The sequence below is a fragment of the Phragmites australis genome, chromosome 8, assembly GCF_958298935.1.
Source record: "Phragmites australis chromosome 8, lpPhrAust1.1, whole genome shotgun sequence".
Taxonomy (NCBI): Eukaryota; Viridiplantae; Streptophyta; class Magnoliopsida; order Poales; family Poaceae; genus Phragmites; species Phragmites australis.
Window position 1 is genome coordinate 3,440,290 of NC_084928.1, and position 15,084 is coordinate 3,455,373.

Consider the following 15,084-nt stretch of genomic DNA (forward strand, 5'->3'; position numbering starts at 1 on the left):
CAGGGAAGACTTTTCTGTAAAAGGCATTGTTCCCAACAATACACGAGCAGGGGAGAAGATTGCTGTGGCAACAACTACGTCTAGTGTTGCAGCTTCCATAGTGCCTGGAGGAAGAACCGTGTACTCGCGCTTCAAGATACCACTGAGTGTCGACGATGGTGCGTTTTGTAGCTTCACAAAACAGAGTGGGTTTGCCAAGCTTCTACAGACGGCTTCACTTATTATTTGGGACGAAGTCTCTATGACTAAGAGATAGGCGGTGGAGGCGCTGGACAAGAACATGCGTGACATAACAAGCCAACCAGAACTGCTGTTCGGTGGGAAGACAGTTGTGTTTGGTGAAGATTTTAGGCAAGTCCTCCATATTGTCCGAAAGGGGTCAAGGGCTCAGATAATTGATGCATCGCTGCATAGGTTGTACCTATGGGATTGCATGTGTCACCTAAAGCCTGTATGCAACATGAGGGCATAGGGCGACCCATGGTTTGCGAAATACCTACTGCGCATCAAGGGTGGCACCGAGGAGGCAAATGGTGATGGTGACATACGCCTTCCTGGCGATACATGTGTGTCATATACAGGGGAGGACACAGACCTTGATAAACAAATAGACAACATTTTTTCAATGCTTGATGATAATATGTCGGATCCAAACTACATCACCTCGAGAGCTATCTTGTCCATATGGAACGATTATGTGGACTAGATTAATATGAACATGATTGGTCGCTTCCAAGGGGAGGAGATAGTGTATCATAGCTTTGATCGTTCAGAAAACGATCCCCATAACTTCTACCCCCTTGAGTTTCTTAACTCGCTAACACCTAACGGACTGCCTCCACACGTTTTGAAACTCAAGATGAATTGCCTTATCATATTACTCATGAACATTGACCAAGCGAACAGACTTTGCAATGGGACGAGTTTGGTGGTCCTGGGGTTCCGGAGAAATGCCATGGATACAGAGATTATACTATGGCAGCATGCTGGAAAGAGGGTTTTTCTGCCTCGGATCCCCCTGTGCCCCTCTGATGATGAGATGTTCCATTTCCAGTTAAAAGAAAGTAATTTCCTGTCAGGCTCAGTTTCGCCATGACAGTCAACAAGGCACAGGGGTGTACCATCCTCAACGTTGGCATTTACCTGCTCGAGTCGGTGTTCTCTCGGTCAGTTATATGTTGCGCTATCTAGAGCCACCGCCAGAGCGAACATCAGGATCCTCGCCATTCCAGCTGATGAAAAAAAAAGTGCTCAAAGCAAAGTGGGACATACACGAGAAATCTCGTCTACAGAGAGGTCCTTACGGCATAGACAAGGTCTAGAATCTCATGTAGTGTATATTTTTTTGCTTTTATTAGGAATATTTTTTTATCTTAAAATTGGATGCTTACAAGATTCCTGTTGAGGCTCATAATGCAGACATTGCATTGTTTTTTTTTTGGTCATCTTTAATGTAATTCTAGACTCTGAAGTTCATAGATTTTGCTTATGCTTGATGTTATCTTATGTAATTTTCATTTTCGTTGCAACGCACGAGCACTCAACTAGTAGAGAAGAAAAGAAAGAGGAAGAAGGAGAGTCTTTGGGGGTTTCATCAAATTCGTCACCAATTCGTGATCCTCACATAAGGAGAACTTTCTAAAAGAACAATGATGTCGCCTAGACGGAGGGTGAATAGGCGTTTTTACAAAAATTCGTCCCCTTTTACCATTGGCCTAAACTTGCAGCGTAATATAAATTAACGGATTTTTCACAAGTAAAAAACCTAAATATGCTAGACTCAACTAGTGCACAATCACCCTAAATAAGTGTGAAAATTACAATTCTAAGGTGACAAAAATTATTTAATTCTAGCAAGAGATATACAATAAAACTTAAATTGAAAAAGGCTAAAAATACTGTTCACATATCTGAAATCACTGTTCATTCGGAGTATCCGGGGTAGCCCGGATGTTCCGGGTTGTACAGGTCCGGACTCTCTGGTAAAGTCCGGATTCTCCGGGTTCTGTACAGAACTGAGTCCGAAACTGAATATAAAGGAGGGGTAGAGAGTTCTAGCTCAAACCAAGTAATGTCGTGTGATCCAAGTAATGATTCCAAGTAGATCCATGAAGAACCTACACTCAAATACACACAAACAAGTAGATCGAGCAATATGCACAAAGATTTGAACAAGAACTTAAAAATAAGGGAACAAGAGATGAGACACAAAGATTTGTTTTCTGAAATTCGGCTTCACCACCGTGAATCCTACATCTCCATTTAGGAAGCTCCAATGAGCCAGGTCTCTTTCAACCGCTTTCCTGGATCCACTAGCTTTATCTCTTCCCTTTCGAAGGCGAGATCGACCTTCACAAACTTTCCCGCAGCTCACCACACGCGTGGGAGCTCAGCGAGCAACACCTAGCCGGCTAGGAGGCTTCACCTTCAAGAGTAACAAACGCAATCGAACTTCTTGCCGATAAACTCAAGTGCTCAAGATTGGATTTGGCTTACTTGCACTCAATCTTCTAACTCACTTTTCTTCTCAAATCACACACTAGAATGGAGTGAAAGGGTGTTCTTTTGGCTCTAAAATGTGTTTCTTTTGTGCCCTTGCAGGAACACAAAGGATGGGGATGAGGGGATATAAATAACCCACTTAAAAAACTAGTCGTTACTCAACTTTTCTGGTCTTACTCGGAGTCTCCGGCGTACACCAAAGTATCCGGGTCAACTAAAACAGTCCAAACCGAGACTCTCTATGGAGTCTCACCCGGAGACTCCGAACAGTCCGGAGTATCCGGCCTTCACCGGAGTATTCGGGTTCAGCACAGTTGACCTCTAAAAAACGGCGATAACTTTTGATCCCGGAGTCCGATTTTGACGATTTTGGACTCTATGGAAAGCTTATTCAGAGGGCTACATATCTCAACTAAATTCATGACATAAAATATATAGGATCAAATTAGGAACACTCTAAAATCTAATTCAGATACTTTCACACTTTCCGCTCTAAATTTCTAAAAAGAACTCTCATTATGAGTTTGGTTAAAAACTCTTGAGCACTGAGACACGATAATTAGCTCACGTTGCGTTACTCTTAATAGTGCGGCATACCTATACTCAAATTCTAAGATAAAACTCGTTTGAACCACTTTGAACATTTGAAAACTTTCAAGTACCGCTTCTTTCTTTCAAACTTTGAGGGTTGTCAACTTTCATATATTCTTCACTCCATCTCTTCTTAATTATTCATATGATTGATGTGAATCATCTATAGCTTCACATGGCCTCGGACGATCCATCGGTGCAAAGCCTTCACTCGCTCTTCACCACTATTTTGGTCCTTCGGCGCTAAGCCATTTGCTTACCCTTCACCACCGGATGGTCCATCGTAGCCAAATCTTGCTTGCCCTTCACTGTCTTGCCATAGAAATCATTTTGTATTCGACATTTCCAAGGAATTCACTTTATTAATTATGAAGTCCACTCTTGTTCTTCACTCTTGTCACATATGATTTCAATTCAACTTATACCTTCTTATGGATCCTAACCCTAACTCACTCTAAGCACAAAGCATATGGGTTAGTCCATAAAACCTAAATGATAACTTTTATACCTTAAGTTATTTGATCTCCACAATTAACTTATTAGCCTTCATGCATATTGTCAATCTTCGTATAGAACTTAATCCTACTCATTCTTAAATATATAGCACATGGGTTAGTACATAAAACCCTATTAACAAATCATATATTTAGTTACTTGATCTCCGCAAGTAACTTAGCCTTCAAGCTTATTGCTAATCTTATTGAGCTTCTTCTTCTTTTTATAAGCATCACTAAAATCTCAATAACTTTTGATGCAATTATATGAACTCATGATATTTCTCAAACAAACTATGCTTCATCATTTATGCATCTCCTATGAAATAACCTAATAGCAATTCTCAATATGATTATTAGTCTATAGGCATTGTCATCACTTACCCGAGTGTCAGTTAGAACTCATTCATCTTGATGCATTTTTAATCTCCCCATTCACCTAAAACTAATGTATATCTCTCATCCATGCATCACCTATGGAACAACTTACTAACAAACTCAATACTATTGTTAGTCTATAGGTATTATAATTAATTATTAAAACTATACATAGGGACTTAGATACATTTTCAATTTCTATGTAGTCTCTAGCCGTTCAAAGATCATTTTTTTTTATGGTCGGGTTTGGCACCGGAATTGGGGACATTGGATCTATTTTGCGTGCAGCGGCTTATTTTGAAAACTAAGATCGATCTGGTGGATAATTACTGAGTTTTTTTGCCGAATACAAAGAACTAGTAGCCTGATGCTTTGTTTAATATTGACGAGAGAACATCAGTTCTTGTCGTAAACTGTCGATGAGAATTAGATTAATCTTGTTGTTTCGGTTGCTGATTGGTTGACTGGGTCCATATTTGGGTTAGTGTTTACTGCCCTTTTGTCTATATACTCTTGCTGTTATACCGGTAGTAAAATTCAGAGAAGAGTTTTTTCTTGCTGTTTAGTACCGCGAAAGGGAATTCTAGGGCATTGCCGTCGGGTGCTCATCAAGTACTTTCTTTATTAGTACTTTTAATCCTTGCCGATTTGTGTTAGAATTTTTTTAGAGAACTAGTTCAGAGCACTAGTGCAGCAGGTCAGTTTGATGTCCCTTGGTGACCTGCGAGCCTTCTTATTTCACTTGATGAAGCACTCTTCTTTCTAGTGCTAGTCTACAAATTGTTGCATTTGGTCAATGAAATTGAGAATTACGGATAGAACAGTGAAGTACAAGACGTTTAAATTGGTAGTTCTGAAAGTAAGGATTATAACTTTGTTAATGACCCTGGATGTAAGATGTTGTAGGCCCCTTTTGACAACAAGTCAATTAGCTTTTAGGCGGTGGAATGGGGTGTTTGACAGTAGAACTTATATTGACCTTTTCTTACGAGGTAATTATTGTATCGAGTGCCCATATATTTTATTTAATAGGAAATAGTGTCCCTAACCATGGTAAGACGTGGTCATCAGGATTCATGGGTAAAAAGACAAGTAAATGTAGTAGTTGCATTACGAAGACAAGTAAATATAGTAGTTGTATTATGCTTTAATTTGTTATTTGGGTACTTTTATCTTTTAATTGTCGTATTTTCTAATAATCTATTAAATTGAATATGAACATATTACTTATGTTTGTCTTATGAGATTTGATAATTTCATGGGTTATAAGGTAAAGGAAGTGTGGTATATTTTTTATTTGCAGATGTTCATATTCTTCATATGCAATACTTGAAATATATTTAGATGTTGAAAGTTATGTATTTCATTTATGCATGAAGCATATCATAAGTATGACATCTTGCATTGAAAGTTTTGTCATCGTCTTATGATCGCGACTGTACCGGTACAACGATGTATGTTGCTTGTGGAGTGACACGACGCACATCCTAATATTGCCTATGGAGAGGTAAGGATAAGGAAAAACATAACATGTGCATCTGTATGCATTCTTATGGAAGTATTTTATTTTGAAAGTTATATTTTTACTTATGCATAAAGCATGCCATAAATATGCATCTTATGCATTGAAAGTTATGTCGCGTAACATTCGCGAGCGTACTGGTACAACGTCGTATGTTACCTGAGAAAGGGTATGGTACACACCCTTATGTTATCTGAGGAGGGGGTAAGGATGAGGAAGAGCATGACATATGCATACATATGCAAAGTTAGTAGTAAATGTAGTAGTTGCATTTATATGTGGTCTTTACTTTAATTGGCATCAATTTTGCTCTTTATAATGCGATGAAGTGTTTAATATCGTTTTGGATGAGGATGCTATGATGAATCAAAGTTAGTAGATGATGGCAAGTGGTTGATGTATGTCATGCTTAGATAGTTTTTTTTCATACGTTGTTAACTTGTGAAGCTTCCTATCATTATTAAATATGAGACATGTTTCTTTTTTTCTATGGTATTTGATACTGTTAGTGTCCTGTTGATATCTCTGTATAACTGTATATGTTTGTTTGCTTCTGTTGTATTTGTTTTTAAGGGATGCTGTCAAAGTTTTCTGGTTCGATGGGCCTGTAGGTTGATTAGTAGCGCTCTGGGTCTATGGTGATCTCCAGATGTTGCATGCCGGAGCACCAGCAAAGGCATCATTGTCTGCTGGCAGCGCCGGGGCTATGATGAAGATGATGTGTAATCGTGATGTGGTTATTTTTAGGTGGTTCTAGGCATCAGCTCATCCGGCGCTTGAGCTAGCTTGCGAGTTGGGAAGTTGACTCGTCGTTTCGTCATCTCAGTTTGTATCGAAAGTTTTTGTCGTTTTGAGAACTTGCAGCACAAGCGATCAATTTCAGAAATTTCTTTTCCCACCTTTTAGTGAAGTAATGATTGTATGAATCTGATTGATTTCGTACTACGATTATCTCGTCTAAAGTGATAGAAATCCCACACAATTGCGTAATGTGGATTCATGTTGATTCCAGGATGTAGGCAAATAATTACCACCAATAGCATGGCCAACTCAAATAATATTAGTTCAATAAGCTGTGCAATTCATTTACATGTAACCGCTCACTTTGAGAACCACAGCTTGTCACTTGCAAGGATAAAGATCGTGGAGCACTAATGAGGATAGTCATATAACATCAGTACATAATGTTGTCTAATGTTATCTATAGTATCTATTCTACTCTGTATAAGCATATAACACTCATTTATACTAAATTATCAAATAATCTTATGCTACGCCACCATAATCAACACATCATTTTTAACTCTACCTCTCTGCCATTGGCGTGCCTCCTCGTACCCTCAAACAACAAAGCATGCTATGCTGGAATGTGGATTACATAGCTTCAGCAGGAAAAAACCATGCCGGACGCCCTTTGTTATCTTGTGGCCGCACCAATGCAGTCTCTGGCAACAAAGGCGTGATCATCCCATTTTTCATGTTGAACATGCCGCAGTCGTAAAAAGGATCTACAAAATAATTTCTCCGACCATAGTCACGTATGAAGTAGATGCAATCCTCCCGAACTCCACATTCAGAAGCAAGGAGAGACTTGGAGTGTGTGCCAACAAAGAGTGTTTGGTCCCCCAACGTACTGAGCCGTCTCCATTGACCACAAGAATCGGCAGTCAAGTCTGCTTCAAAGACTTCAAATGCAAGAGTATGGCCAAGGTTTGTCTTACTGTTATTGTCCAACGGGAATCCAATCCATTGCTTTACATGCAACAATCGACCACTAGATTCAATAAGGTAACGCTGCTTCGCACACATATAGCCCTCAAAAATGGATCGGGGTGTGGTCCCTGAATCATCAATGGAATCGATTATGCATTTCATGGATGGGATTCTTGGCTTACCTTCATAGCTCCAATCAATCTCGAGGACAAAAAGCTTATTATGGATTGAGACAGCATACAACTTTCCGTCAAAGAATGCAAGGTCATTGATGTAATCAAGATCGGGCACTCTGAATGCAGTGGCGGTCGGGGGCCGGCAAATAGAAATTATGCAATCATCTCTGGTGTCAATGCTCAGTACAGCAAACATGGAATTTGGTGATGGGTCCAGGGACGAGAGCAACACCAGCTTGAAGAAGATTGGACGTCTGGGGAGGGCATCCAGCCTGTCAGGATACCAAATAATGGTGTTTGCCGTAGGAAGCTGCACAACATCCTTGGAGAAAGGGTTCATCAGAGAGCACCCACCACCAACGTGCTCGAGGAAGAGCCAGTTGCCCACGGATCCATGGCAGACACGAGCGTCTTCTGGTACAGGCATGCGGTGGATTTCACCGCCTGGAATGCTAAGGAAGGTTCCATCGAGGAGGGTGACCCACGGCTGCGGAGGGGGCAGGGGCTCCAGCCGAGCACCGCGACGCCATGAGCAGCACACTGCTCGTAGTCGGACACGGTCAGCTAGGGAGGGGAGCCGCCTGAGGACAAGGCCCAGAAGTTCTGGCTGCAGGTCTGCCCAAGGCGGGGATCGTCTGGTCGCCGCCATCACGCAAGATTGAGATGTTCCGAGCGCGGCGAGAGGAAAGGGTCGAGATGGAGACGGCGGTGTTGGGAGGCGCCCCTGGAAATTTATCGCCAGTGTCACGCGGACTCGAGTCGAAGTCGGACGCTGCAGGAAAGGTTCCGTTGATCTCATTATAGAGTTTCAAGTTGGGTTGGCAAGCAGCAAGCAAACCGAGTCGTACTGGTACAGCAGAGCAGTACTAGTTCGAGGAGAAGAGGATTCCCGTAGTCCGAGTAGCAGGAGCAGCCGGCGACGAGCAGTGGACTCGGGAGGAAGCTGAACCGGCGCATCAGCGACATGAGCATGCTATTTAAGAAGACCATGAGCGAATTTTATTCAACTGTGAAAACTGTTGATACTTCAGGTCTTGTGCGAAGCGGCTTCCACGGATTCAGGTGCTGTCGTCAGAGCAGAGCACAACAGTATACAAATTCCTGTCTTGATAGTACTTCGTGGAAGCAACATAATCAAGAAAAGAATATACAATAGCGCTTTTACAGGCATATTTGCTTTTGATACAGACGCATGAGCTGCGAAATCTAATCTGCACATGAATGGCTCTGTAAATTGGGAAGATTGATTGTGCAAACCCAGAAGTTCAGTTAGGGGCGCTCAATTTTCTACCCCGGGATTCTGAAACTTTGCTTTTTCTGTACATGTGGTCTAGAATGTGTTTGTTTAGTTGAAGATCTGATGTAACGTGGTAGTGACCTGTACTTAGCCATAGCCAACATCAGTTTTGCTGCTTCTAAAAAAGATGGTTGTTGTTGTACAAGAATGGAGCCGCTTATCACAGATTCACAGGGTTGCCTAATATTTGCAATCTACTACATCTCGGAAGAAGATAAAAACACTCTACTTCTGAAAACGTATACTGTCTACACGACCTTTCTCAACATATATTCATTTGCTAGAAATATTCCAAGAAATGGTGAGTTGATGAAGTTCGGTGCGGAGCTTCAGCACACAATGATGTAACCATGATTTTCATTTCCTGACTGAAAAAGCTAAGTTGAACAAACATTGATTGTACTATTTGGCGTAGCAGGAGCATGGTTGAGTAAAATTAGTAACACTATTCTTGCTTTCATTCATAGAGATGTAGATGGGAACTATGTCCCTGTGAAAACCCATTCCACCATTATTTCCACATAATGCTTTTAGCCGTTTGTAAGTTGTGAAACTGAAAGACCAAAACAAAGCACTCCCGTCACGAGAATGCATAGAACCTAATTAACAGGAACAGAACATTTTCTGAATTTTCTGAAACTATCTGAACAAAAGAATACAGCCAATTCTCATGTCATTGTATCCGGAGCAGCGATCCTTTTGATTTCTCAGAAGATGAATTCTGATGTTGTTGTCAGAAGTCCTGCTCCAACCACAGTAAAATCAATTTCTTTTTCTTTACAAGTGTTTACTGATGTTCGCCTATTCGAGTATGGGTGCTGAACTAATGGGCCCTCCTTATGAATTAGCACTATGCTTCCAACAATGATATCACATTACCGACTGCTGCAAAGAATCGTTTCCAGTTTCAGAACTACACTCTCAGGCGTAACCATGATTTCCAGTTTCAGAAAATGCATCGAACCATGATTTTCAGTTCATGACTGAAGCATACTACTTCTGAGAATGTACTGTCTACATGACCTGTTTCAACATAATTTCCCATTTATTTGCTGAAAATACATCAAGAAATGGTGAGATGGCCAAGCTTAATTTGGTGTAGAGCTTCAGCACACAGATGATGTAACCATGATTTTCAGTTCATGACTGAAAGATAAGTTCAGAATACATTGACTGCAATATTTGATGTATCAGGAGTAGCAGAGCAAGGTACAGAGTAAACCAGCAACATCCATTCTTGTTATTACCCAAGAGACATGAAGGTGGTAACTGCAATCAATGTTACTGTGTAAAATGTGGTTCAATCATTATTGTCACATGATGCTTTCATCCATTTTTAAGTTCTGAAACTGAAAGGCCAATTCAAACCGCTTCCTGTCAGCAGAACACATCAAACCTAACTACCAAAAGTAGAAGAGATGCTGAGTTTTCTGAAAATATCAGAACAAAAGAAGACAGCCAATACGCATGTCATGGTATCTGTATACTTTTGATTTCTGAAGAGATGAATTGCGAAGTTGTTGTCACAAGTCCTCCTCTCGTATTCCTCTACGGTGCATCAACATCTGGGTACCGCAGTTGCAGCGCCTCAGCAGCTGAATTCGCAAGGGAACAAGTAAAACAATGAGACAGTTAAACTTTTATGTAATGGGTGACGCAAATGTGCAGCAGTTCAAAAGAAGACATTCAGTAACAAGATTAACAGTGTTGACTGACAAGTGAATAAACTGAAATTTCTGAACTGGGAATCAAAGTATCGGAATAACTGAAGTTCTCAACTGATGCGCTAAGAAATAAATCCAAAAATGTCTATATTCGGAACATTTTTAGCGTCTGCAAACACGACTGCTAAATCCAAGAGGCACTGTAAATACAATAGAACTGGAATAATTTCTATTCAACTGCTTCTGTTTATCGATGACTTGTTTCAGATTAGTACTAAGCAAAAAAAGTATACCATTTTCTCAGACACAAGTCGGCACACTTCCTTAGTATGATACTAAGGAAAGAAAGTATACCGTTGTCATCAGTATGATACTATGATTTACTGAACTTCTGGCATCTAGAAACGTTTACTGATCTCTCACAGCAAATTCAGAGCTACAGAGCTGCTGTGAGCATATGAGCTATGCAAGTTAGTGTATCTACTCATCAGTATGATTACCGAACACATTTCATCAGAAGAGAAGCAAATAACTATTGCTGCACAGACCACTGAGAGAACTGCAAAGCTCTCACCTGGTGACCCGGTGGTAAGGACAATGATGTCCATTTGCTCCTGGCTGAGAGGCAGGTCGATGACCAGAGGGATCAGCCGACCATAGAAGCCGGGCCGCACGCACAGCGTGATGTTGGTGGCCACTAAGTTAGCACGGCGCGCCACTTCGGCCCTCAGGCGGTGCACGGACCGGCCGTAGAACTGGAACGCGCTCGAGGAGAGATCCCCCAGAAAGTATCTTATCGTCCGGCGGCTACGTCTGGGATTATTCTGTTGCGATGGAACATATGTGTTTAGGAAACCAAAACAAGTAGAAAACAAACGATTTCGTAACGAGAACAAAATGTTCAGACACACAAAACCATTCGTAATTGTGATCTGGCAAGAAATGATCTAACTACAATACTGGTAACCGATAACTATGCAAGATAGCTCAAATGATCCAATCATACATCATGAGAAAGAAGTACTTGCTTACAAAACACAATGATCTGACAAATTTTTTGACAGAAAGCAATCGTAACGTTGAACATGTGTCCCAAATTTAAGTTCTAGAATAGACAAGAAATTTTCGATAAATGGCACGAAATGGGAAGGCGAAAAGAACTAGTAATGTGATTATGAACTGCTCCCTAAAGCGAACTAAATGTAGAGGATCAAGAAGTCAAGAACCCAAAGCTACTGCTCCCGAGGAGCGCGACCTACCGAATTAAAACTTTTGAGCGAAAGAAGTAGTAATCTTGGCACAAAATGTACCAAGAATTGCATCACTGCGAACTTAACAGGCGGAATTCAGAAATTAACAGCTTCAGTAACAAAGGCGGAGACTTATTTGGCAAGAACATATGAAAGAATTTTGCCCACGAGAATCCAATCGTTAGATTTCAGCAATTCTCGCAAATTGACGCAAAATTTCGCAGAATCGATACGTTCCAATAAGCCTGCTCCGCCCAAATCAATGCGAGGAGTGTCAACAAGGAGAGGGGGCGGCGTGCTCACCGGAGGTGGAGATGGAAGGACTGGCGGCGCCGGTCTCGAGGGGATTGCCTCGATCATCCATTCCAGCATCCTAGAACCCCGCCTGCCAAGGTAATCTACGGCGACGTTGGTGCCGTGGGCGCGGAGGAAGCGGCGGTCGGAGACGTGGCGCACGAAGACGGGGTCGTCTCCGTCCCCCTCCCCGACGTCCTCCCAGTCCCACTCCCAGATGACGTCATTCTGTTCCAGGACGTTGCCGTAGTCGCGCTGGATCGGTTGCGAGGGTGAGAGGGCGAGGTACCGGCCGTAGGCGGCGCTCTGGAAGAGGACGTACGTCGTGCCGTCGCGCACGAGCGGCTGCACCCGCCACGCCGTGTTCAGCGTCGCGCGGGCGTCGCGGCTCCGGCGCAGGGAGACGCCCACCCCGTCCTCGTCGGCGTGGAGGTACGTGCCCTGCACGAGGCTCCGCAGCCGCACGTGGTGCCCATCGAGGAAGAACTCCATCGCCGCCTCCGGCGCTGCTGCTGCGGGAGGGGAGGCGGACGGTGGCGAGCGAGTGGGTTCCATGGCGCTGTTGCGAGGGCGCAGAGGAGCGGAGGGGAGCAGAGCAGGTGTTCGTTGCGACGGTTACGTTTGGGCGCCCAGGCGGGGCGGGGCGGGGTATTCATTTCAAGGCGAAGGCCTCCGCTGGACTCGCAAGCGTAGGTCGGTTGCTGCACGTGCCACTAGCAGGTGGGCCCGGATACGAGGCATTGCTGCAGCAACTGGTATGTGGGGCCGACCGGGAAGTCCTGCTGCGAGTTCCGAACGCGAGGCCTCGTGCTGGGCCTGCGAGGAGAGCTACTCCACCGGAGCGCACGCGCTGATGGAGCCCGTCGACGTGCACTACGAGTGGATCGACGAGCGCCGGCGCGCAAACGGCGGCGGCCGCCGGGACTATGACGGCGATGCGATGATGTTTGATGCGAGAACTTGCGTGCTGTTCTGCGTCTGCGATCCATACCTCAGTTCAATCATCCTGTTGCAATTCTTGGCTTCTTGCCACCTTACTGAATTGGGTTCCTCGATTCTTGCATCATCGAGGACGGAATATTCAATCAAATAAGTTCAATAGGCAATATATCCATCTTTTCTGAAGAAACTAGCTTTTATCTAGTTTCTGTGCGCCGTTTGTTCAGTTGCAAGGATTAAAACTAGATGGGGTAGTCACACCAGCGAAGGACCTCCGACACCCTTAACTACATTGGTCTAAAATTCAAAGATCATCGGGCTCATAATCCCTCCAAAAACCTTAAGCTCTGGAGGTCGCGGAGGTCCAATCCTTCGTAACTCAGACCCTTGGAGATCGCTAACTCCCGGAGGCTTGGGGGTGAGGGACCCACCTAGAAAGATTAGTAGACAGAGGCCTTATCAGCCACGTGGGTTTCTGTCACGATGTGACTAACATTTAATATTAATCTAATCGACACAGGTTTGGCACGTCGCTGACTAGACCGACGTCGTAGTTAACGACCGACCAAGCACTGTGACCACTTACCACCATGGTTAGGTGATGTCATCGGAGAGACTGATATTTTGGCCTCAATCCTGAGCAATGTTTTACTAAGCTGATCCTAGGTTCCGATTGTATAGTAGTAGCTTGTATCTCTACCCATAGAGGCATGCTTGTACCCTTCCGCTATAAAAGGCAATATAAATACCGGTTATAGGCACACGATGCAAGAGGCGGAAGAGATTATGATCCATATAGGTAATTCCTTTCTCTCAACTATTTCTCTAAATTTGAACCACTCAAGTGAGTTAGGCTCTTACCGCATCTTGTTTGTAGAAGATTTTTTTTTTCACCAATACTATGAGACCTTCAACTTATTTCAGAACAAAGACTGTTGTAAAACACAGTAGAGTGTGTTGACTAATATTTTACTAGTTTCAGAACAAGTTTATCGACATGTGAGTCTTCAAGAAAAAAAAACCCTACTTGTCTTGTAGGGTAAAAAAAATAAAACTTTTTTACTGTCCAATTTGATTAAGGAGCGATGACAGATGATTTACTAGTTTCAAAACAAGTTTATCTGTCTGGGTCTTCAAGAAGAAAAAAGGCTTACTGATCTTGTATGGTAAAAAACTTGTGGGAAGAAAACATTTTTCTTGATTATGTGCACTTTGAAAATGAACCTTGAACGTGAGCAGCAATAGCGAATACTATTATTTTTATATTTCCAAAATTTAAAAATTGCAGAATTAGACTTCCGTTTGAAAAAAAATACAGAATTAGGCTACTGTCACCATTCCAACCAACGATAGGTTTTAAAATATAAAAATATCATCTTTCTAACGAACGGACAAGACTTTATAGACCTCGTATGTTCACCGGTTTTTTATTACCTGACAGACAGGATCTACAAAGTGTCGTCCATTCATCGGGTGAGAACTTAATCTCGCCCGATAAATAAGCGACGGTAATCTACTTCTACGATTTTTTTAAACAGACGTGTATTCTTACAAATATTAAAGAAAAAAAATATAAACAAAAAAAATTCCTAACACGGACGCCCGAGGCCCAGTTCATCTCGTTCGTTCGTTCTCCACCAGCCCTCTTCGTCGCTACCGCGCCGCCTTTCGAGTTTCGACGCACGTACTCACTGGCACGTGGGGTCCAGCAGCAGAATCCGACTAAGACTCTGCAACCGTGGGACCCACGCACTCGTCGAGTCCGATCCGAACTCGGCTAACGCCGGGCTCCAGATTGCTAGACCCAGAGCGCCCCAACGTACCACGACAACACTCGTTGCATTCGTCACATTCTCCTGTGCATCGCGTCTCGCCTCCTGCTGCAAACTCGCTTCGCGAGCACCGGTGCTCGCACGAGATCCGTCAGCTTCGTCAGCCAGCCATGGGGAAGAGGAAGTCGAGGAGCTCTTCCAAGGCGGCGATGCAAATGCAACCCAAGAAGGCGCCGAAGCTGGACACGGCCTTCACCTGCCCGTTCTGCATCCACCCCGGCAGCGTCGAGTGCAGCATCGACCTCAAGCACAGGATCGCCAAGGCGTCGTGCGGCGTCTGCAAGGAGAGCTACAGCGAGTGGATCGACGAGTGCGAGCGCGGCAACGAAGGCGTCGTCGTCCGGCCGCCGCGCCGGGGCTGCTACGCCACCGACTATGAAGACGATGCATGATCGTGTTATAGTTTAGGTCGATCCGAAGCTCCGAACTCTC

At 43.4% G+C, this 15,084-nt stretch overlaps 1 protein-coding gene across 1 annotated transcript; it reads left to right on the forward strand.

Moving 5' to 3' along the window:
* Positions 1-14,762: 14,762 nt before the first annotated feature.
* On the forward strand, positions 14,763-15,044 carry LOC133927526 (transcription elongation factor 1 homolog). The gene has a single exon (XM_062374001.1). The coding sequence runs from the start codon at positions 14,763-14,765 to the stop codon at positions 15,042-15,044; it is 282 nt and encodes a 93-aa protein (XP_062229985.1).
* Positions 15,045-15,084: the final 40 nt, after the last annotated feature.

Coding starts and splice junctions, on each gene's coding strand:
- LOC133927526 (XM_062374001.1), top strand. CDS start 14,763: ATGGGGAAGAGGAAGTCGAGGAGCTCTTCCAAGGCGGCGATGCAAATG.